Below are 18,349 nucleotides of genomic sequence, written 5' to 3' on the forward strand. Positions count from 1 at the left end.
TTTCATCCTGAGTTCGAGCGTCTTCAAAACCCTTGACACCTTTGATAAAGGCAGTTCTCCAATTGGAGCGCTCTCAGGCAAGTGTTTCCCACTTGTTGGTGTTTATACTACATTTTTTTTAGATTTGCCTTGAGAGAGTCTTTGAACTTCTTTTGTTGACCACCAGCATTACGCTTTCCATTTTGAAGTTCGGAGTAGAGTAGTTGCTTTGGGAGACGGTAAACAGGTATCAGCGCAACAGTACCAGTCCACAACATGACCAGTTGGTGTTGAAGAATCAATGAGTCAACAGTGTGATGCAGCAGCTAAAAAAGCCAATGCAATTCTGGGCTGCATCAATAGGAGTATAGCATCTAGATCAAGGGAGGTAATAGTACCACTATATTCTGCTCTGGTCAGAACTCACCTGGAATACTGTGTCCAGTTCTGGGCACCACAGTTCAAGAAGGATACTGACAAGCTGGAACGTGTCCAGAGGAGGGCAACCAAAATGGTCCAAGGCCTGGAAACGATGCCTTATGAGGAACGGCTTAGGGAGCTGGGTATGTTTAGTCTGGAGAAGAGAAGGTTAAGGGGTGATATGATAGCCATGTTCAAATATATAAAAGGATGTCATATAGAGGAGGGAGAAAGGTTGTTTTCTGCTGCTCCAGAGAAGCGGACATGGGGCAATGGATTCAAACTACAAGAAAGAAGATTCCACCTAAACATTAGGAAGAACTTCCTGGCAGTAAGAGCTGTTTGGCAGTGGAATTTGCTGCCAAGGAGTGTGGTGGAGTCTCCTTCTTTGGAGGTCTTTAAGCGGAGGCTTGACAGCCACCTGTCAGGAATGCTTTGATGGTGTTTCCTGCTTGGCAGGGGGGTTGGACTGGATGGCCCTTGTGGTCTCTTCCAACTCTATGATTCTATTCTATGATTCTTTGACACTGGTGATATTTGCTTCTGAAGTGAGATCTTTGCTACTGATGATGTTTGCTACTGAAGTGAGAAGGTTTCAGGTCTCTATCATCACAAGCATACCGTATACGGCAAAGGGATTTCAGTCCAGAACCGGATGCCTGCACCTTCTGGAACAGATAACATTTGCATCTCCCCCCCCCCATTCATTTATTTCCAGAGGAGCTTGCGCTTCAGTTTGCCCCAGACTTAGAACGAGGGAATAGAATTCCAGCCAGCTTTTTCCTTCCTCAGAGACCGCTGACCACCGCTGCTTTGTTCTCACCTTTTCAGCTTGAGCAGTATTAACGCAGGGAAGCTCTCACGCGGCGACCTCGGAGACTGTTTCATCCCCTGCACGCCGAAAGGATGCATGGAGCTGATCAGGCAGACAGGTGAGCAAGGAAAAGCCACGTGGCCTCTTTCCTTGGTAAAGATGCTACTGTGAAAGAGGTCCGGGAAGAATTAAGGTCCTGGTGCAAAGTTTTGCTGTGCTAGGGACAAAATATTAGGCAAAAGGGCAAAAATCTACAAGACAAGAACTAATGAGTGCTGGAAATGCAAGGAAAGGTATCTTCTACCACATGGGGTGGACTTGCAAAGAGGTAAAGGCTTTCTGGGAAATGATATATAATGAGTTAAAGAAAAGGTTTAAAAATACTTTTGTTAAAAAAAACCAGAAGCCTTTTTACTGGGTATAGTGGGTGAAGAGATACCAAGGGAAATAAAAGACAGTTTATGTCTGCAACAACTGCGGCAAGAATTATAACAAGAAATAACAAAAAGTCCCAACGAAAGAAGAGTGGCAGGTGAAGATGATGGACTTTGCAGAACTGGCGAAGCTGACAGGAAAAATCCAAAACCAGCACGATCAAGTATTCCAGAGGGATTGGAGTAAATTTATGCGATACCTGAAAGATTATTGTAAGCAATTAACGTCACTAGCAGGGCTGTTTGAAGACTTGCAATGAGAAATTTTCTGTCTTTCTATATTTAAATTTTGAGCCGTTCAGTAGTGAGCGTAATTAGAATTGGAAAACGTATAAATTGCAATGATAATAAAGGTTAATTTTGAAAGCCATGAGGCGGGAGGGAAGGAAGTCGTTGGGCTGTAAAGGGCCAGGGCGGTATTGTGGATAATGATGGTGTGAATGTATAATATTAAATGGAAAATAAATAAAAATTATATATAAAAAAAGATTAGGAAAAAGATGCCAGCCCGCCTGTGGGGAAGCAAAGTGGCTCAGTGGTGTAGCTTCTGCTTTTTTCATGCAGTAGGTCCCGGGGAGCAGTGGAATCCCACAAGCCCTAGAGGCTGAAATATGTCATTACCACGCAGGTGGAACTAAGTTGTGAGCTCTGTGTTTCAGGTGTTCAGGTGGCAGGGAAAAGAGCCGTGGTGATTGGTCGCAGCAAGATAGTTGGCGCTCCGATGCATGACCTCCTGCTCTGGAACCACGCGACCGTGACGACATGCCACTCGAAGACAGCCTCCCTGGCTGAGGAGGTAAGGCCGGGAGGCTGATCTTGCACAAAGTTGCCTTGGTGATGATACTATCTTGTGTCGGTTGCAGTAGTCGATCGCATCACCACCCTATTCATCGTTTCCTTGTAGAAGTCAGCAGAGAAGGGTGCAGGGGACAAAGCTAGGATTAGTTGGCTCTGCCCATCATTGGCTCTGGCTCCACCTACTGTTGGCCTCCTGCATTACACCTTACTTCTTCCTCTTCCTGTTCTTGTTGTTCTTCTAAATTTATTTACAGTGGTACCTTGGGTTACAAACGCTTCAGGTTACAAACACTTCAGGTTACAGACTCTGCTAACCTGGAAGTGGTACCTCAGGTTAAGAACTTTACTTCAGGATGAGAATAGAAATCGCACGGTGGCAGCAGGAGGCCCCATTAGCTAAAGTGGTACCTCAGGTTAAGAACAGTTTCAGGTTAAGAACGGACATCCGGAATGAATTAAGTTCTTAACCAGGGGTACCACTGTATAGCTCACTTTCTCCCCTGATGGGAACAGCTAAAACATTGGGGGGGGGGTTAAACAATATCCACACACACATGTATGTATACACAAACACACACACACCAACACATACTGTTTATAATTATATAAAAACCTGTAATAACTGTACAAATAATTACAATAAAAATAGCACAGCGCCAGTCTGACTTCTCAAGTGGAGGGGAGTTCCAGAGTCTGGGAGTAGCCACCGAGAAGGCCCTCTCCTACATCCCCATCAAGCATGGGATCAAGAGGATGGGCCTTGCAGTCCTAATGGACTCCAGCCACCACTGGGTCCTTCTCTTCTCTCTGTCTTTAAACGTTTCTTTTAAAATAAGAGTATTCGCTTTAAAGGGGTGGGGTAGAAGAGAGACTGAGCAAGAGGGAAGGGTGGTAGAGCCTGCCTGGTGACCCCTGGGTTGATGCAAGCTCTGTTTGCAGGTCAGCAAAGCGGATATCCTGGTGGTTGCTGCTGGCAAGGCAGAGATGGTGAAAGGCGATTGGATCAAACCTGGCGCGGTAGTGATCGACTGTGGAATCAACCACATACCAGGTAATTTTTTAAAAAGCGGCTTCTGGGAAACAAAAACATTAGAAGAGCCTGCAGGATCAGGCCAACGGCCTGTCTATCCTTACAGTGGCCAACCAGATGTCTGTGGGAAACCAGCAAGAGCACTCTCCCCTCCTGTGGTTTCTAGCAACTGGTATCATAGAGTTGGAAGGGACCCTGAGGATCTGTTGGAATTTTCCATTCCACCTTTAGTTAGCTTTACTCTCTTTCTCTCGGAAGAGGCGGCAAGGAGAGGGACGACATGTTTCTGATTTATGGTAATAAAATCCGTAGTTTGCTAGTATGTCATCACAAGCCTCAAGCCTCTTTTTGTTGCGCAATTTGCTCTGCTGAGTAAAGTGTGCCCATGTCAGCAGACTTGGGTCACTGATTTATGTCGCACCAGAGGTCAAGGGATCTTTGCAGCGTGACGGCTGGAAGGAGACGGTCCAGCTGGGGGCTAGCCGTCTGGCCGTTCGACCCCCGGATGCCGACAGGATCATCCAGCCCAACCCCGGGCAGTGCAGGAATATGCACCTGTCCCTTACAGGGATTGAACCTGCAACCTTGGCATTATCCGCACCGCACTCTAACCAATTGAGCTATCCGCTACGGCCTCAAACTGTGGAGTCAGCGCACAGTAGCCATTGAGAGCCTTATTCTCCATTGAATTTGTCTAATCCTCCTTTAAAGAAATGCCATTTGGTAGTTATCTCTGCCTCTTACAGGAGCAAATTCCATAGTTTCAGCTGCTGTCGTGATAGTCTCTTACTCACCTTTTCTCTTAAAACTAAAAAGTCCCAAATGTTGCGACCTTGATTGTTTTGGTTGCGACCTTCCCTCACAACCCCTTGATTATTTTGGTTGCCCTTTCCTGGACGTTTTCCCAACTCGGCAATACCCTTTCTAAGGTGAGGCAGCCAGAACTGCACACGGTATTCCAAACACAGCTGTGTAATGACATCAGGAGTTTTATTTTCCTTTCCTAATGCTCCTTAGTGTGGATTTCACCAGTTTTCACAGCTGCTACACTCTCAGAAAGCTGAGAAGTGACCACTAAGTCTATGAAGACTCCAAAGGTCAGCGTAGGTTGGGGGGGGGCAAGAGACTTCCCCTGTTGGGGAGGAAGGGGAAGGGAGCTGGACAGGATCCTGGCAACCAGAAACTGGGAGGTGGCTTCCAAAGCCCGAAATTATGCACCCTCCCCCATCCTTCCCATAACAAAGCAGTTTCCGTACTCCATCGGGTTGACGAGAGACTCCAGCAAGCCGTGATTGTCACCATGTTAAATAAAATTATGGAGTCATAAGAGTGCTTTTTAAAAAACAAAAAACAAAAGACCCCCACTTTCCATTAGATAATTGCAATAAATCACTTATAAAAACAGGCTTCATGGAAGCGCAGTTAAGTGGGAGGATAGCAACAGCTTGACAGGTGTGAGTAATCCTCTTATTTAAGAACCTGAGAGTTAGATTCTTAAGCGCAAGGTGCAGGGCGGGGGAGAGAAACTCAGCAAAGAAGTGTTTCTAAAGAAGCAATCTCTGCCAACCAGCCTCTGGTTCATTAACTGAGTTCTTAGAGCTGTCAGCGAAGAGCAGGGCCAAAAAATCTTGGCCTCTGCATCCAAGCAGGGATAAGCGAGGTGTGTGTTTTACGTCTGCCGTTTTGCATCACTTCGCAGGCCAGGTATCTAGAGAAAGAGCTGCCCCCTTGTAAACTGGTCAGCGTGCCTTCCAAACAAGGTGGGGTGAGCTTTTCCAGCATGGGGTCCCCACATGAGCAACCTTTTTGTGCTTGTGGGCGAGGGCGGAGGAAAAACTGGGGCGGAGCAATTGATGTGGCCCTCACGTTGCGCATTCCCTCCGTGCAAAGTTCAGAGGCGCACATGCTCTGCGACGAACCTCCACTTCACACTCTCCCCTTGTTACTAAGTGAATTTCTAATCAGGTGTTCTGCGTCAAATTTCAGTCCACCCCACCTGTCCCTCTGAGGTCCGTCTGTTATGTCACTTCCCTTTTATTTATAATCTGGGGATCTCTTAGTAACGGGAGTTTTCCTTTCCAGCGGCCGTGGCCGGTTATATCCTCTTCTCAGGTCTTCAGGGGTTAACCTCTCCTTTGCCTACAGTTCAGGGTCTCTCTTTCATTAGATCCCTCACTATGTCAGTTAGCTAAGCCCTCTTAGCAACTCTGTGGCAATACCAGGGTTTCCGCCCGCTCGCCCCTCCTGAGGGAACTCCCAAGACACAAACTATCACCCTGCAGGTCAGTTTTGTCCTTTCCCTGAGTTCACCTCCTCATGAGCATACATAACTCGCTGGACCAAATGAACGACGATATTTTCTTAGCTCAACAATAAGAAGTCTTTATTTCTTTCAGAACATAACAGTTTCAGTAATGGTTTATAAGCTTAGTTTCCTAACAGTGTAAACTCTTTCTTTCAGCAGCATATACACATCTTCAACGTATCCTAACCTATCCTAACCTACCCACCACTATCCTGGCCCCACGCCCTCCTTCTTCCAGTCACCACTCCCCCTCTCTAACGGCTGCTCCCTCCTTTTAAAGAGCGGAATGTCCCGCCTCCCATGACATACCTGCCACTCAAACTGGGGTGCCCATTAACTCATAAAACACCGTGGGCTTCTGAAAATCCCTTAACTTAGATCCGTTTCGTTACAACCCCCCAAAGCTACCAAGGCAAGCCGTCACAGCCCAGGGACTTATCCCAGCGACACAAAGGCGCTTGAGTGAAAGGTGGGTGTCTAGGGGGCTGTGCTGTGGGGCAGACAGGGAACTTCGCAAGCCGCCTTTCCACCAGGTCAGACCATCGGCGCCTCTCGCTCAGCGACTGTGACTCGTCATGGTCTCATGTAGGGAGATGCTCTGGGGGCCCAAGTTTTATGAATTAACAGAGGAACCAGTGTTTCTCAAATTTGGGTCCCCAGCTGTTGTTGGGCTACAGTTCCCATCATTCCTGATCGCTGATCCTGCTAGCTAGGGATGATGGGAGTTGTAGTCCAACACCAGCTGGGGACTCAAGTTTGAGAAACGCTGTGCAGTTCAACAGCACCTGGAGGCTCAACTCAAATCGATCTTTGAGTTGTTTTATTTTGCGATCCAAGCCTAGCTTGGAAAAATTTTACACACGCGCGTACACGGTTCAGGACCCACTAGGCTGGGGACCCTTGGGCGAGGGAGGCAGGTTGCTTTGTATGGTGGGCAGGAAAATTTCCTTCTGTGAATGTCTTTAGCTTGCCTTAGGGCCCAGGCCTAGGATTCCCCTTTAGAATGGGTCTCTTTTTATAAAGTGTCTCCACTTCCAATAGAACTCTTTCACACCAGGATTTGTGAAGGAGATAACCATCTTCACATATCTCAAGGGATGTCACATAGAGGATGGAGCAAGCTTGTTTTCTCCTGCCCTGGGGGGGGGGGGGGGTTAGGACTCGAACCAGTGGCTTCAAGAAAGGAGATTCCGACTAAACATCAGAAATAACTCCCTTGGGAGGCAGTGGACTCTCCTTCCCTGGAGGCTTTTAAGCAGAGGTTGGATGGTGCAGGATTTACGTATAAGCTAAACAAGCTATAGCTTAGGGCCCCACTCTCTTGGGGGCCCCCCAAAAAATTAAAGGGGGGAAAAAAGCTGGATGAACATTTCCAAAATATAAGATAAAAAACAAATAAAACCTACATGGCAGCAACAGTGTTTTGTGTTGTGTAGGGACGCGGGTGACGCTGTGGTCTAAACCACAGAGCCTAGGGCTTGCCGATCAAAAGGTCGGCTGTTCGAATCCCCGTGACGGGATGAGCTCCCATTGCTCGGTCCCTGCTCCTGCCAACCTAGCAGTTCAAAAGCACGTCAAAGTGCAAGTAGATAAATAGGTACCACTCCAGCAGGAAGGTAAATGGCGTTTCCGTGCGCTGCTCTGGTCACATGACCTGGAAGCTGTACACCGGCTCCCTCGGCCAGTAAAGCGAGATGAGCGCCGGTCAGGGGTCTCTTTACCTTTACCTTTTAGGCTCCTATGATGTATTTCACTATTAATATACTTCTTCTTAATTGTATTTCAGTTCAGCAATTACTTTGATAAAATACATGTTTGGTTATGTGCAAACGGCTTTAGATACCTATTAGGTCCATAAATTACCATATAGCATATATTCAACACAAAAAGTGACAATTTGTTGTTGACAAAGGACAGCTGGACATATAAAGGGCCCCGTTACCTTCAGTAGCTTAGGGCCTCATCAGACCTAAATCCGGCCCTGATTGCAGGGGGCTGGACTAGATGACCCTCAGGTCCCTTCTGTATATGATACTGTATAGTCAACCTTTAATACAGGGTTGAGGAACCTCAAACTATCTAGGCCTGGCCCCTGGGAGTCTCCCCAGGCCATGCACCGACCCTAGCCACACCACTTCAATGCAGGGGAAGAGGTTGAGAGGAGGTAAAGTGGACAAACACAGACTTCTGCATGTGGGATATAATTCTCAGAGACATTGAGAGCATTTGCAGGCCTGGGAGCTGTCAGATGGAGGCTCCATCTCTGCCCTGGGCATCAGTTTGACGGCTGCTATGGAGACGCAGGCAGCTGATCTGGAAGTTCAAAAGGGGAGGCAATAATTTAATGATCTTGAGAATAATTGCCCTTGTTCTGCGGGTTATTATTGAGGTAGGGATATAAAACAGCCCAATTTCAGGATCAAAGTCATTTTTTTTTAAAAAAAAAAAAAGGATATATTGAAATAGAATCTTATTGGATGAAATGGGCTACATGGAGCTGGTATCAAATTATGCATGAAGCTTAAATTCTTTATTTTTGAACTGTGGGTATAATTACATAAAAGGATAATGTGCTCTAAAGATCCCTGCTGCCTAAGCTGAAGTCTAGAGCAGCTGTTGCTAACCTGGCAGCTTACAGATGTTTAGGACCAAAAAAACTCCCATCGCAGCTAGCTGGGGCTGATGGGAGTTTTAGGCTGAAACACCTGAGGGATGCCAGGCTGCCAAAGAATGTTCTGGAAGGTGAGATGGTGTGAAAAGCACTGAGGATTCCACCAATCCCTTTCCCCAAGAAATGACTGCCAACACAAAGTGTGACAGATGTGTTTTGTTTTTTAACCTGAATTTTTATTGAAAGTTTTCAACATACCATACACTAAAAACCAAACTAATCTTAAATAAAAATAGAGAAGAAAAGAAAAGAAAACAGAAAATAGAGATGGGGCGGGGAGGAGAGAAAGAGAGAGAATAATACAGAGCCCTCTGTCAGGGTAGCTCTTAACCCTTATCTCACACAAAAGCAAGTGAACCCTCCCAGCTCTCACCTGGGGAGCCACCAGGAGTGACTTGGGCAACCCAGTCAGATGGGTGGGGTACAAACATATTTTTATTTTATTTTATTTTCTCGCAGCCAGTGTGAGAGATGCATACGAACTTTTCTCCAGTATTTTAAGATAACCTTCCTTGTCAAGAGGACTAGACGCTTTTCTTTTGCGGCGTGTGTTTGTGTGTACAGTAGTACCTCGGTTTTCGCACATAATCTGTTCCGGAAGACTGTTCGAATTCTGAAACGTTTGAAATCCGAAGCATGCATTTCCGGAAGCAGTTATGTCCGGAAAACTCAATACGGAAGCTTCGTGGCACGTTCGGCTTCCGAAAAGCATTCGAAAACTGAAGCAGTTACTTCTGGGTTTTTGGTGTTTGAAAGCCGAAACGTTCCACTCCAGAGACGTTTGAAAACTGAGGTACCACTGTATTTAAATGAAAACTCAGAAACCTGTGGAACCCCCCGGGATATTTCGCTTTGTGTGTCTGCAATGTGCAGCAAATGAATATAAATTGAGTTCCCCTCCCTGTGTCATGTCACCCCTTCGCTCTGCATTCAGCGGCTGTTGTTCCTGGAGAGAGGCAGAGGCATCAGTCTAAATGCTTGAAAAGTTGCATCCCTTCCTTTACCCTATACCGACATTGTTTCCTTCCAAGTGACTGCTTAAAATTGCTGCGGGCAGGTCTGGCTTGGACAAATGCAGGAATAAGATAGCAACTCATCTTTCTTTTTTAAAACATGCCCTACAAAAGAAGATCAGGCCAAGGCCCTACATCGTGGTCCCATGGTGGCCAACTAGATGCCTATGAGAAGCCCCCAAGCAAAACTTGGAGGCCTCGGAGCTCTCCCAAAATAAGATTCCCCGCAACTGGCATTCAGAAGGACTCTGCCTTCCACAGGGGAGATAGAAGAAGATAGCCATTGTGGCCAACGGTCGTTGATAGCCTTATCCTCCAATAATGTGCCTAATTCGCTGTTAAAGTCATCACATGAGAAGAGAAGACTCCTTGGAAAAGACCCTGATGTTGGGAAAGATGGAGGACACAAGGAGAAGGGGAAGACAGAGGATGAGATGGTTGGACAGTGTTCTCGAAGCGACTAGCATGAGTTTGGCCAAACTGCGAGAGGCAGTGGAGGATAGGGGTGCCTGGCGTGCTCTGGTCCATGGGGTCACGAAGAGTCGGACACGACTGAATGACTGAACAACAACAACTTCAATGGCTACCGTTACGATATTGTGGGAGCAAATTCTCTGGTTTATGCACTTTAATTTTGCCTGTCCTTAATCCTAGACTTTCATTACTATTTTTGAGTCAAATTTTTATTAAACTTTAGAATCTTAACATATATATCCCAGATTCTAAACTTGTTATACATTTCTCTTTAAACTTTGACTTCCTTCCCTTTCCCTCCATGCGGTTCATAAACTCATCCCATTTACTTACTGCATTTTAATAAACATTTCGCCTAAGACATAATATTCTATTTCATACATTATCAATCTCCTACCGCTGCCCATATTTCAAATCCTGCTCGCGATTTCATCTGATTACATTTTTTCAGATACCCCAAAAAGGGCCTCCATTCTTCCATGAATACCCTGTGGTGTTGGTTTCTAATTTTTGCTGTTAGTTCTGCCAGCTCTACATAATCCATTAGCTTTGAAATCCATCCTCCTTTTGTTGGCGTTTTTTTTTTCAGTTTTTCACGTGCAAGATAATTGCATTCATAAACAAGTAAATTTTATACGCTTTCTGTTGTGTTGCCTCTTAGCCCACCCCGTACATGATCTTATATCTAAATAGCGCTAGAGGGAAGCCATAGAATGTGTTATGGATTTATATGCCACTTTCCCTCCAATTCCCCCCATCTCCATTTTATCTTCACAACAGCCCTGTGAGAGGTTGCGCCTCGCCCAAAGTCACCCAGTGAGCTCCATGGCTGAGTGGAGGATTTGAACCCAGGTCTCACAGACCCAAGCCCAACACTCCAACTGGTTCTCTGAAACAGTGCAGAGTAGCAGTTAGTGTGTTGGACTCTTGAATGTCATTGAAGTGTGCCATCCGTATTAGCTGGCCACAAGTGCTTGCAGTTTAACTGAATGGGTTTTTTTTGTGTTTGTTTTTTTAAAGAAAGGAAAATATTTGGCTAAGGCAGCTCTGGCTCCATGGCATTAATGCAGGATTATTCTTCATGCCCAACCCCTCGCCCCGCAAATCCCAAGCTGCCTTGCAAAGTCTTGAGAAAAGCATAATGTATCATCAGCCGCTTGTTAAAAAAAAAAAAGGTACATGCAGGAGTTTTTGAGCAAACCTTGCTCGCTCTTTGATCAATTTATTTTTCTTTCTCTTTTTGAATTTTTTATATACACGTCCTCCTGAGTGGTTCACAAATTAAAATCTGCAAAACGCAAATCCGATTGCTGCTGCAGTCGTTGCGCTGTGTTCAGAACTGAACGTCGAACCAGCATAAGGCCGCTTGGAGCAGCATGAACATGGATAAAAACAGCGCTAAAACCCAGGGAGTGGGGAAATGTTCCAGGGGAGTTCTTCTGTGGGTGAACTGTGCAGTTCACCAGCTTAACAGCGCAGCAGTTATTAGTGAAACCTGAAAGAGGAGGAGAAACAGAGTGGTCTGGTGTGTTGCCTTAGCGCTGCCAAGAGATTATGCATGTGTGTTTCTGCCATTGCAAAGATGTTCCTGGGCCTTTTTCCTGCTCCCTCTTTGTATTGCTCTGATGCGCACCCTCTCCTTATCTCCCTCTCTCTCTCTCGCACACAGACAGCACGAGGGCAAGTGGGAAAAGGGTTGTCGGCGATGTGGCCTACAGTGCGGCCAAGGAGAAGGCAGGTTACATCACCCCGGTCCCTGGAGGTGTCGGGCCAATGACGGTTGCCATGCTGATGCAGGTGTGTGCCCTTGGTTCGCGGAGAGAGCGCATCTCCCCTCCTCGTTGTCTGGTTGTACCTGTGGGGGAGGCATATGGGCTGCGTTGCTCTCCCACAACCCCACCCTCAAAACTCTGCTTTCCCCCCAAAGCACCTGCACATTATGTACAGGTGTGGGGGGAGGGGGAGGGATGGTTGTGGGTGTTCCAGGGTGTTCTCAATGTGTGTCTGTTTTTGTCCCACCTTTTGGCGTGAGCATAAATTGCAGAGGTGAGTGTGCAGCTGCTACCTATGAATGCATGCTTGTAAATGATAAATACTGGGATTATTATTATTCTATTTGACTTTAGAAGACATCAGAAGGCAACTCTGTATAAGGAAGTTTTTAATGTTTGATGTTTTTTGTGGGGGGCCGGCCAGAGTGGCTGGGGCAACCCAATCAGATGGCCAGCTTATAAATATTATTATTATTATTATTATTATTATTATTATTATTATTAGCTGCTTGTCTCTGCTGTATGTCTGTGTTTTTCACCTGCCATTAGCCATGACGGCCCCCATATGTTAGTTGATTTTTTAAAAACTTGTTTTTGATAGTTTTGTAACATTGTAAGCTGCTTGGATACTTCTGTGTCGCATGAAGAGCTATATAAATTGCCGGAATAAATAGAAACCTTCAGTATTTCTGATTGCTGTGCCTCTAAATCAGGGGCAGATTGGAACCTGTCTCTCATTATCCTTGACCATTGAGCATGCTGGCTACAGACGACAGGAGTCCAATAGCATCTGAAGGGCCACAGGCTCCTCACCCCTGCTCAAAATATAAACCACGATGATGATTTAACCGTTGTATCCTGGCTTTCTGCTGATGTCATCAGAGTATCTCTGACAGCAGAGATCAGAAACGATAATCCTATAATACAGCAATTAATGCTGTAAACAGTTACGGTCCTTTGTTCTATATCCTGCTTTTGGGGAGGGGGAATAATCTAGAATTGGCTTCAGGGGCAACAGAAATAATAATCGGCCTTCCCCCAAAACCTGCCCAAGCAACCAGGTTGTAATGAAGATGTTAGAACGAGGCAGGGGATGGGAGTATTGAGGCCAGGTTTCCTAGAGAATGCATTCCATAACAGCAGTGCCACAACCAAAAAGCCCCTGCAGCTTGTACCCACCTGCGTAACAATGAGTGATGGAGGTTCTTGGTGAAGGACCTTAGCTCCTGGCTGAAGTCTTCATGCGAGATCTATGGGAAATGGTAATCCTTTGGGGGACCTAAATTCTGCACCAAAAATGCAGGTTTCTGCAAGCGTATATTCTGCAAATTTGCAGAATTTGCATGATTTGAATCCCTGAGGAGTGGGGGGCTGAGAGCTCTGTATTTCTCTTTGGACATAAATGCTCCGTGCCCTTCCTCTGGTTTCAGCAGGCGTAAGAAGAGAGCCTGGCTGCAGAATCTAGGCCACTGGTCCACCTAGTCCAGCATCCTGTTATCACAGTAGGCAGCCAGACGCCTGTCGAAAGCCCACAAGCGGGTCTTGGGTGCAACTGCACTCTCCCCGACTCCCAGCAGCTAGTATTCAGAGGGAGAACACAGCAATTGTGGCCAGTATTCTTGCCAGGTGTGTGCTGGGCTCCTGTTCCGTCTTGCCTGTGACATTGTTGACTGACCCGCTGGAACATTTTGTGTGACGCACCTTTCCTTGGTTCGCTTCCTTGTTTTCAAATACAAATTTAGAGCACTGTAGAAAGCGCACAGCGCTTTCTGGAGAAATATCAGCCTGGCAAGTGGAATATTCAATATAACCAGCTGATCCCTAGAACGCCTGTTCCAAGGTAAGGAGCGACTGGACTGGGAAGGGTTGCGGCTGGAAGGCCATTGATAAAGATGATTTCGTTCTGGTTTTTGCCTGAATTTATTGGGTGGGGGGTGTCAGGGGGGTGGGATAGGAGGTGTTATATTTTTATGAAGTCTTTGCAGAGGTGCAGCATGTTCTCTGCAGCAGAATGGGGTGATAGAAATTTGGAACTGATGGGATATATTTCTGTGGTCTGCAAATGGGTGATGCAATTGATTTTTGTTGAATTTTCAGGGAACAGCTTTTTTGTAATAAATAATAATAATCTAGTTGTTGTTGTTGTTGTTTTAAAACAAGGTCTATCTTCCCCCAATCTGGGGAAGATCATGAGACTCTTAATCTCAGGACTGTGCGTTCAAGCTCTACATTGGGCAGAGAGAGCTTTGCAATTGCAGGGGTGTGGATCAGATGATGCTTGTATGATGACTTCCAACTCCAGAATTCTGTGGTTCCAGGAATATCTCCAGATGTTGTGTCTGGGAGTGACAGGTGTTGTAGTTTTAAAACAGCTGGAGGGCACCCAAGATGAGAGCCCGCACTGGTCCATCCTTCTCGTCGTGCTAATTTTCCAGCTTGCTAGGAGCCTTTCATATAGGCGAGCACTCAGAAACGTGACTCCCACTCCACACACACACACACCTGTGGTGAAGAGAGCCAGTGTGGTGTTGTGATTAAAGTAGTGGGCTGCAGCCCGGGAGACCTGGGTTCGAATCCTCACTCGGCCATGAACTTTACTGGGCCAGTGGTCTATAATTCAGCATTAAAGCAGCTTCCTATAGTCCTGCGTATCGTTGCTCCGTATAACTCTTCCTCACCGCCCTCTTGTTGACTTTCAGCGACATCGAAGTATCCCGGTCCTGCTTCCCCAAGCCCATCGGCCAGCTGGCCAAGGAGATCGGCCTGCTCTCAGATGAGGTGCAACTCTACGGCCAGTGCAAGGCCAAGATTTCGCTCTCGGCACTGAAGCGCCTGAAGGACCAGCCCGATGGCAGATATGTTGTTGTAACGGGGTAAGTTTCGTGGGTCCATTTCTGCTACTCTGGTCGGCTCGTAGTCTTTTTTGGTTGAGGAGATTTGGGAGCAGCTTGCCAGGTGGGGCGGAACCAGCCAGTGGCGTAACATGGGTTCCTGGTGCCCGGGGCTGCTTGGAGCAGGGTGGGTGGGAGAGAGGGATGGAAACAGACAGAGTATGCATGCACATTCAACTGTGTCCGCATCACTCAGGAGGATTGCAGCCGCAGGGATAAGAAAGGAAGAGTCGCTCGCGGGAAGTTCCCAGCTGTGTTGAGGCAGCTCTGGGTGCTGAAATTGTGCACCCCAAACAATTTCGTGCCCGGGGCAGCTGCCTCTGTGGCCCCTCCCATGCTATGCCACTGGGTGGAGCCTCTGCACTGACTTCCCAGGAGGCAGAGGGTGGTTGTTTGCTGGGAGGGGCAGAGGTGAGGCAGCACCTGTGGCTCTCCTGTGATTTGTTGGACCCCAAAGAGCTTGTCTTGAGCTTTGATTACCAGCACTAAGGGTGCATGCGGGAGATCACCTTGTTCATAGCCTGTCGGCTTTGCTCGGAAGGAAATGGCTGCATTTCCCCAACGCCATGGGAGTTGTTTGGGGGTTATTTTGCGTTTCAGTATAACGCCCACACCCCTGGGAGAAGGGAAAAGCACCACAACAGTGGGACTGGTTCAAGCGCTGGGAGCATACCTTGGTCGGAATGCCTTTGCCTGCGTCCGGCAGCCTTCGCAAGGACCCACGTTTGGAATTAAAGGTACGTAAAGATGGGCCGTTGGCCTGATCCAGGAGCCTCTTCTTATGTCCAGGGTGCACCTGGAGATGTTGGGGGGGGGGGTTGAACCTGGGACCTTCTGCATTCCAAGCAGATGCACTGCCGTGAGCTGCATCCCTTCCCAGAACATTACTGAAATATTGTATCAGTAATTTAGACTTAAAAGTTATGAGATAACACAAGACAACTTATGGATAAGCACATGATCTACTTTCATCTCTGGTAATCAGATGCAGGAGGTTTTTGGGCAAGCCCTTTTTTTTTTTTGACACCCAACACTGCTCAGAGAAGTTGTTCGGTTTTAGAAACCTATGCATCCTCTTCGTAATCTAAAGATGCTCACACTTTTTGCAAGCGCGGTCTGATGAACCGCATCCTTCCTTTTATACAGGCGGTGCGGCTGGAGGTGGATATTCTCAGGTTATTCCTATGGAGGAGGTAACTTGATTCCTTAATTTATGACTGCATTTGAGACAGAACGGTTGATGTGGCATTAGCTCAGTCGGTAGAGCACGAGACTCTTAATCTCGGGGTCGTGGGTTCGAGCCCCACATTGGGCGAAAGATTCCTGCCTTGCAGGGGGTTGGGCCTTGTGGTTCCTTCCAAGTCTACAATTCTGTGTTTAAAGCAGGACTGGGAAACCTTTGGGAAGCCTGTATTGGTTGAAGGAACTTTTTCTTCAATACCTACTTCCCTGGACCTCAGGAAATTTTGCAGTGTGACATCTTGTTTCTTACCTATCACAGAGCAATTTTCTTACCTCGCCTACAGGAACATTGCTCTTAATACTTCCCTCTCCAGCTCATAGTCCTGTTTTGGGACTTTCTGGGGTTTAACAGAGGGTTTGAGATTGCTGTTGACGTCCTCTCCAGCCCGATCCAATTTGTCTGCCCCTTTTTGTCATGGAAATTCTACTCAATATTGATCCAGGGTAGATTCCAATGTATAGTGAGCCGAGTAAAAACTTAACATGTTGCAGGATTCCCAAAAAATAGACCGGAGGCAATTAATATTTCATCCAGCAGAGCTTTACTGCTACTGAAGGCAAATGCGCATAATGGTCACAAATCCAATACAATCAGGATTGGCCCAGTCCGTAAGAAATCCAGCTGCAGCAGACTTAACTTAAACTTGCAATAACTTATAATAAGTCTGAATCTTAACACTAAACATACTATGTACAGAACACCACGCCAGAAGGGAAAGAGATAGAAAGAGAGAGTGAAACCCAGGCTCCTTCTGGCCTTATTTTTATAGTCAGCATGACCTTGACAGAAGAGATAACTGAACCAGTTTAAGCCAGCTGTACTCAGCTTCTCTGAAGGAATAACCCAAATATCATGAATCTTCCTTCACGCAGAGAAGCTTCCAGAACCCTCTTGAATTAATTAGAATAGGAAAGATCTCCACACATTGGATCAATACTTTCTGCACTAAGAAATGCAAACTGACATTTCTCTCCCCCCCCCCCCCAGTTCAATCTCCACCTCACTGGTGACATCCACGCCATTACTGCAGCCAATAACCTGGTCGCTGCCGCTATTGACGCCCGCATCTTCCATGAGGCCACACAGTCTGATCAGGTAACGTGGTGCGATTTATCTTTTCCCCTCTAGCGTGTGTGTGTGTGTGTGTGTGTGTGTCTTATTGATTGCCCTGCAGCCGCTAATGAAGTGCCTTTGCTCCTTAAGGCTCTCTACTCCCGGTTGGTCCCTTCTGTTGACGGATCTAGGAAGTTCTCCAACGTCCAGATCCAGAGATTGCGGGTGAGTTTACAGAGCCTGTTCCGGTAACGAATTTCCAGGTCCCTTCCGTGTGGATGTTTTGTGGACTATATACTCAGGGGGGTGACCACCTTGCATGTTCGCAAGCATAGAATTTGGTGCAAAGCCCAGAATCCCTTTATATTATTTTAATAACTTGTACTGAAAACAGCAAAGCATAAATAACAACAGGCAAACAGGAGGCAAAAAAAAAATGCAAGGTCAGGTATCCGGCAAGTGAGTGCAAAGAGTAACGTGAGGACTTGCCTTAGGAGGGTGAGGCATGAGACATTCAGGGGAAAAATTACAAAACCGAAAAGTCACACAAAGGACTAATCAAGAACACCTAATGAAGTCATATGTGTGCATCAGTGTTGCCAAGTAGGCCATCAGGAGCCAGCAAACAATTGCAAAACCCAGAATCTTGGCCCTCTAATTTATGAGATTTGCACCCAGGCCAGATTTGCACTATGCCAGCCCTCACCAATGCCCTCCCATCTGTTTTGGTGGATAGTCTGAAAGAGCTGGAGGGCACCAAGTTGGAGAAGGCTGATTTGCACAAGTCTCTCTTTATTTCTTCAGTATTTCTTCATTTCTTTATTACAGTATATATCTCCTTTCAGATTAGCTAGGCAGGAAACACGGTTGGGACCCATATCTATAGCTGGCCCATTGACATTCTGGCTTTGTTAAGATTCTGTCACATACATCATTCCTGGTTTGCACAGGATGCTAACCCACGGGTTAAACAAACCATGGCTCAGCGTTATGTGCAAACCATGCTTTTCCACATTTCTTCTTGGCAGGTTTCGAGTTTCAGCCTGGGCTTTTAGACGCTGATCTCCCTTTATTATTATTTTGCTTTAAGAATTATCCCCCACCCTCACCCCCCACAAATGAACTTGCTCGTTTCCTGTAACAACCCATCATCTTGTTTCTCTCCCCCTCCTTTCCTTCCTCCTCAGAGATTGCATATTGAGAAAACAGACCCAAGGGCTTTGACGGATGATGAAATAAACAAATTTGTGAGATTGGATATTGATCCAGACAGCATAACATGGCAAAGAGGTACTGGCACAAAAAAAACCTGCAGTGGGCAAAGTAGAAAGATGTTTAGAAGGGTGGGGGAGTTTGAGCTTTTGTTTTTGTGTGTGTACAAAAAAAAAAAAAGGTTTAAGGTTTAGACTTAGAGATTCCTGCTTATCTCCCTCCACTGCCATCCCACAGCCT

General features: G+C 46.5%; 1 protein-coding gene and 1 non-coding gene across 2 annotated transcripts in view; both read left to right on the forward strand.

Annotated features, from left to right (window-relative positions):
- Window positions 1-18,349, forward strand: part of MTHFD1 (methylenetetrahydrofolate dehydrogenase, cyclohydrolase and formyltetrahydrofolate synthetase 1) — a 66,400-nt gene that overhangs the window by 12,785 nt on the left and 35,266 nt on the right. The window contains exons 6-16 of the mRNA XM_033136578.1: window positions 1,231-1,331; window positions 2,307-2,443; window positions 3,385-3,496; window positions 11,608-11,735; window positions 13,453-13,550; window positions 14,410-14,583; window positions 15,202-15,338; window positions 15,748-15,794; window positions 16,832-16,939; window positions 17,048-17,122; window positions 18,085-18,187. Of these exons, the coding sequence (XP_032992469.1) occupies window positions 1,231-1,331; window positions 2,307-2,443; window positions 3,385-3,496; window positions 11,608-11,735; window positions 13,453-13,550; window positions 14,410-14,583; window positions 15,202-15,338; window positions 15,748-15,794; window positions 16,832-16,939; window positions 17,048-17,122; window positions 18,085-18,187 (1,220 nt within the window). The remainder of the gene's footprint in view (window positions 1-1,230; window positions 1,332-2,306; window positions 2,444-3,384; window positions 3,497-11,607; window positions 11,736-13,452; window positions 13,551-14,409; window positions 14,584-15,201; window positions 15,339-15,747; window positions 15,795-16,831; window positions 16,940-17,047; window positions 17,123-18,084; window positions 18,188-18,349) is intronic.
- TRNAK-CUU lies at window positions 15,847-15,916 on the forward strand. The gene has a single exon. It is a non-coding gene; the product is annotated as a tRNA-Lys (tRNA).

The sequence above is a fragment of the Lacerta agilis genome, chromosome 1 (assembly GCF_009819535.1).
Source record: "Lacerta agilis isolate rLacAgi1 chromosome 1, rLacAgi1.pri, whole genome shotgun sequence".
Classification (NCBI taxonomy): domain Eukaryota; kingdom Metazoa; phylum Chordata; class Lepidosauria; order Squamata; family Lacertidae; genus Lacerta; species Lacerta agilis.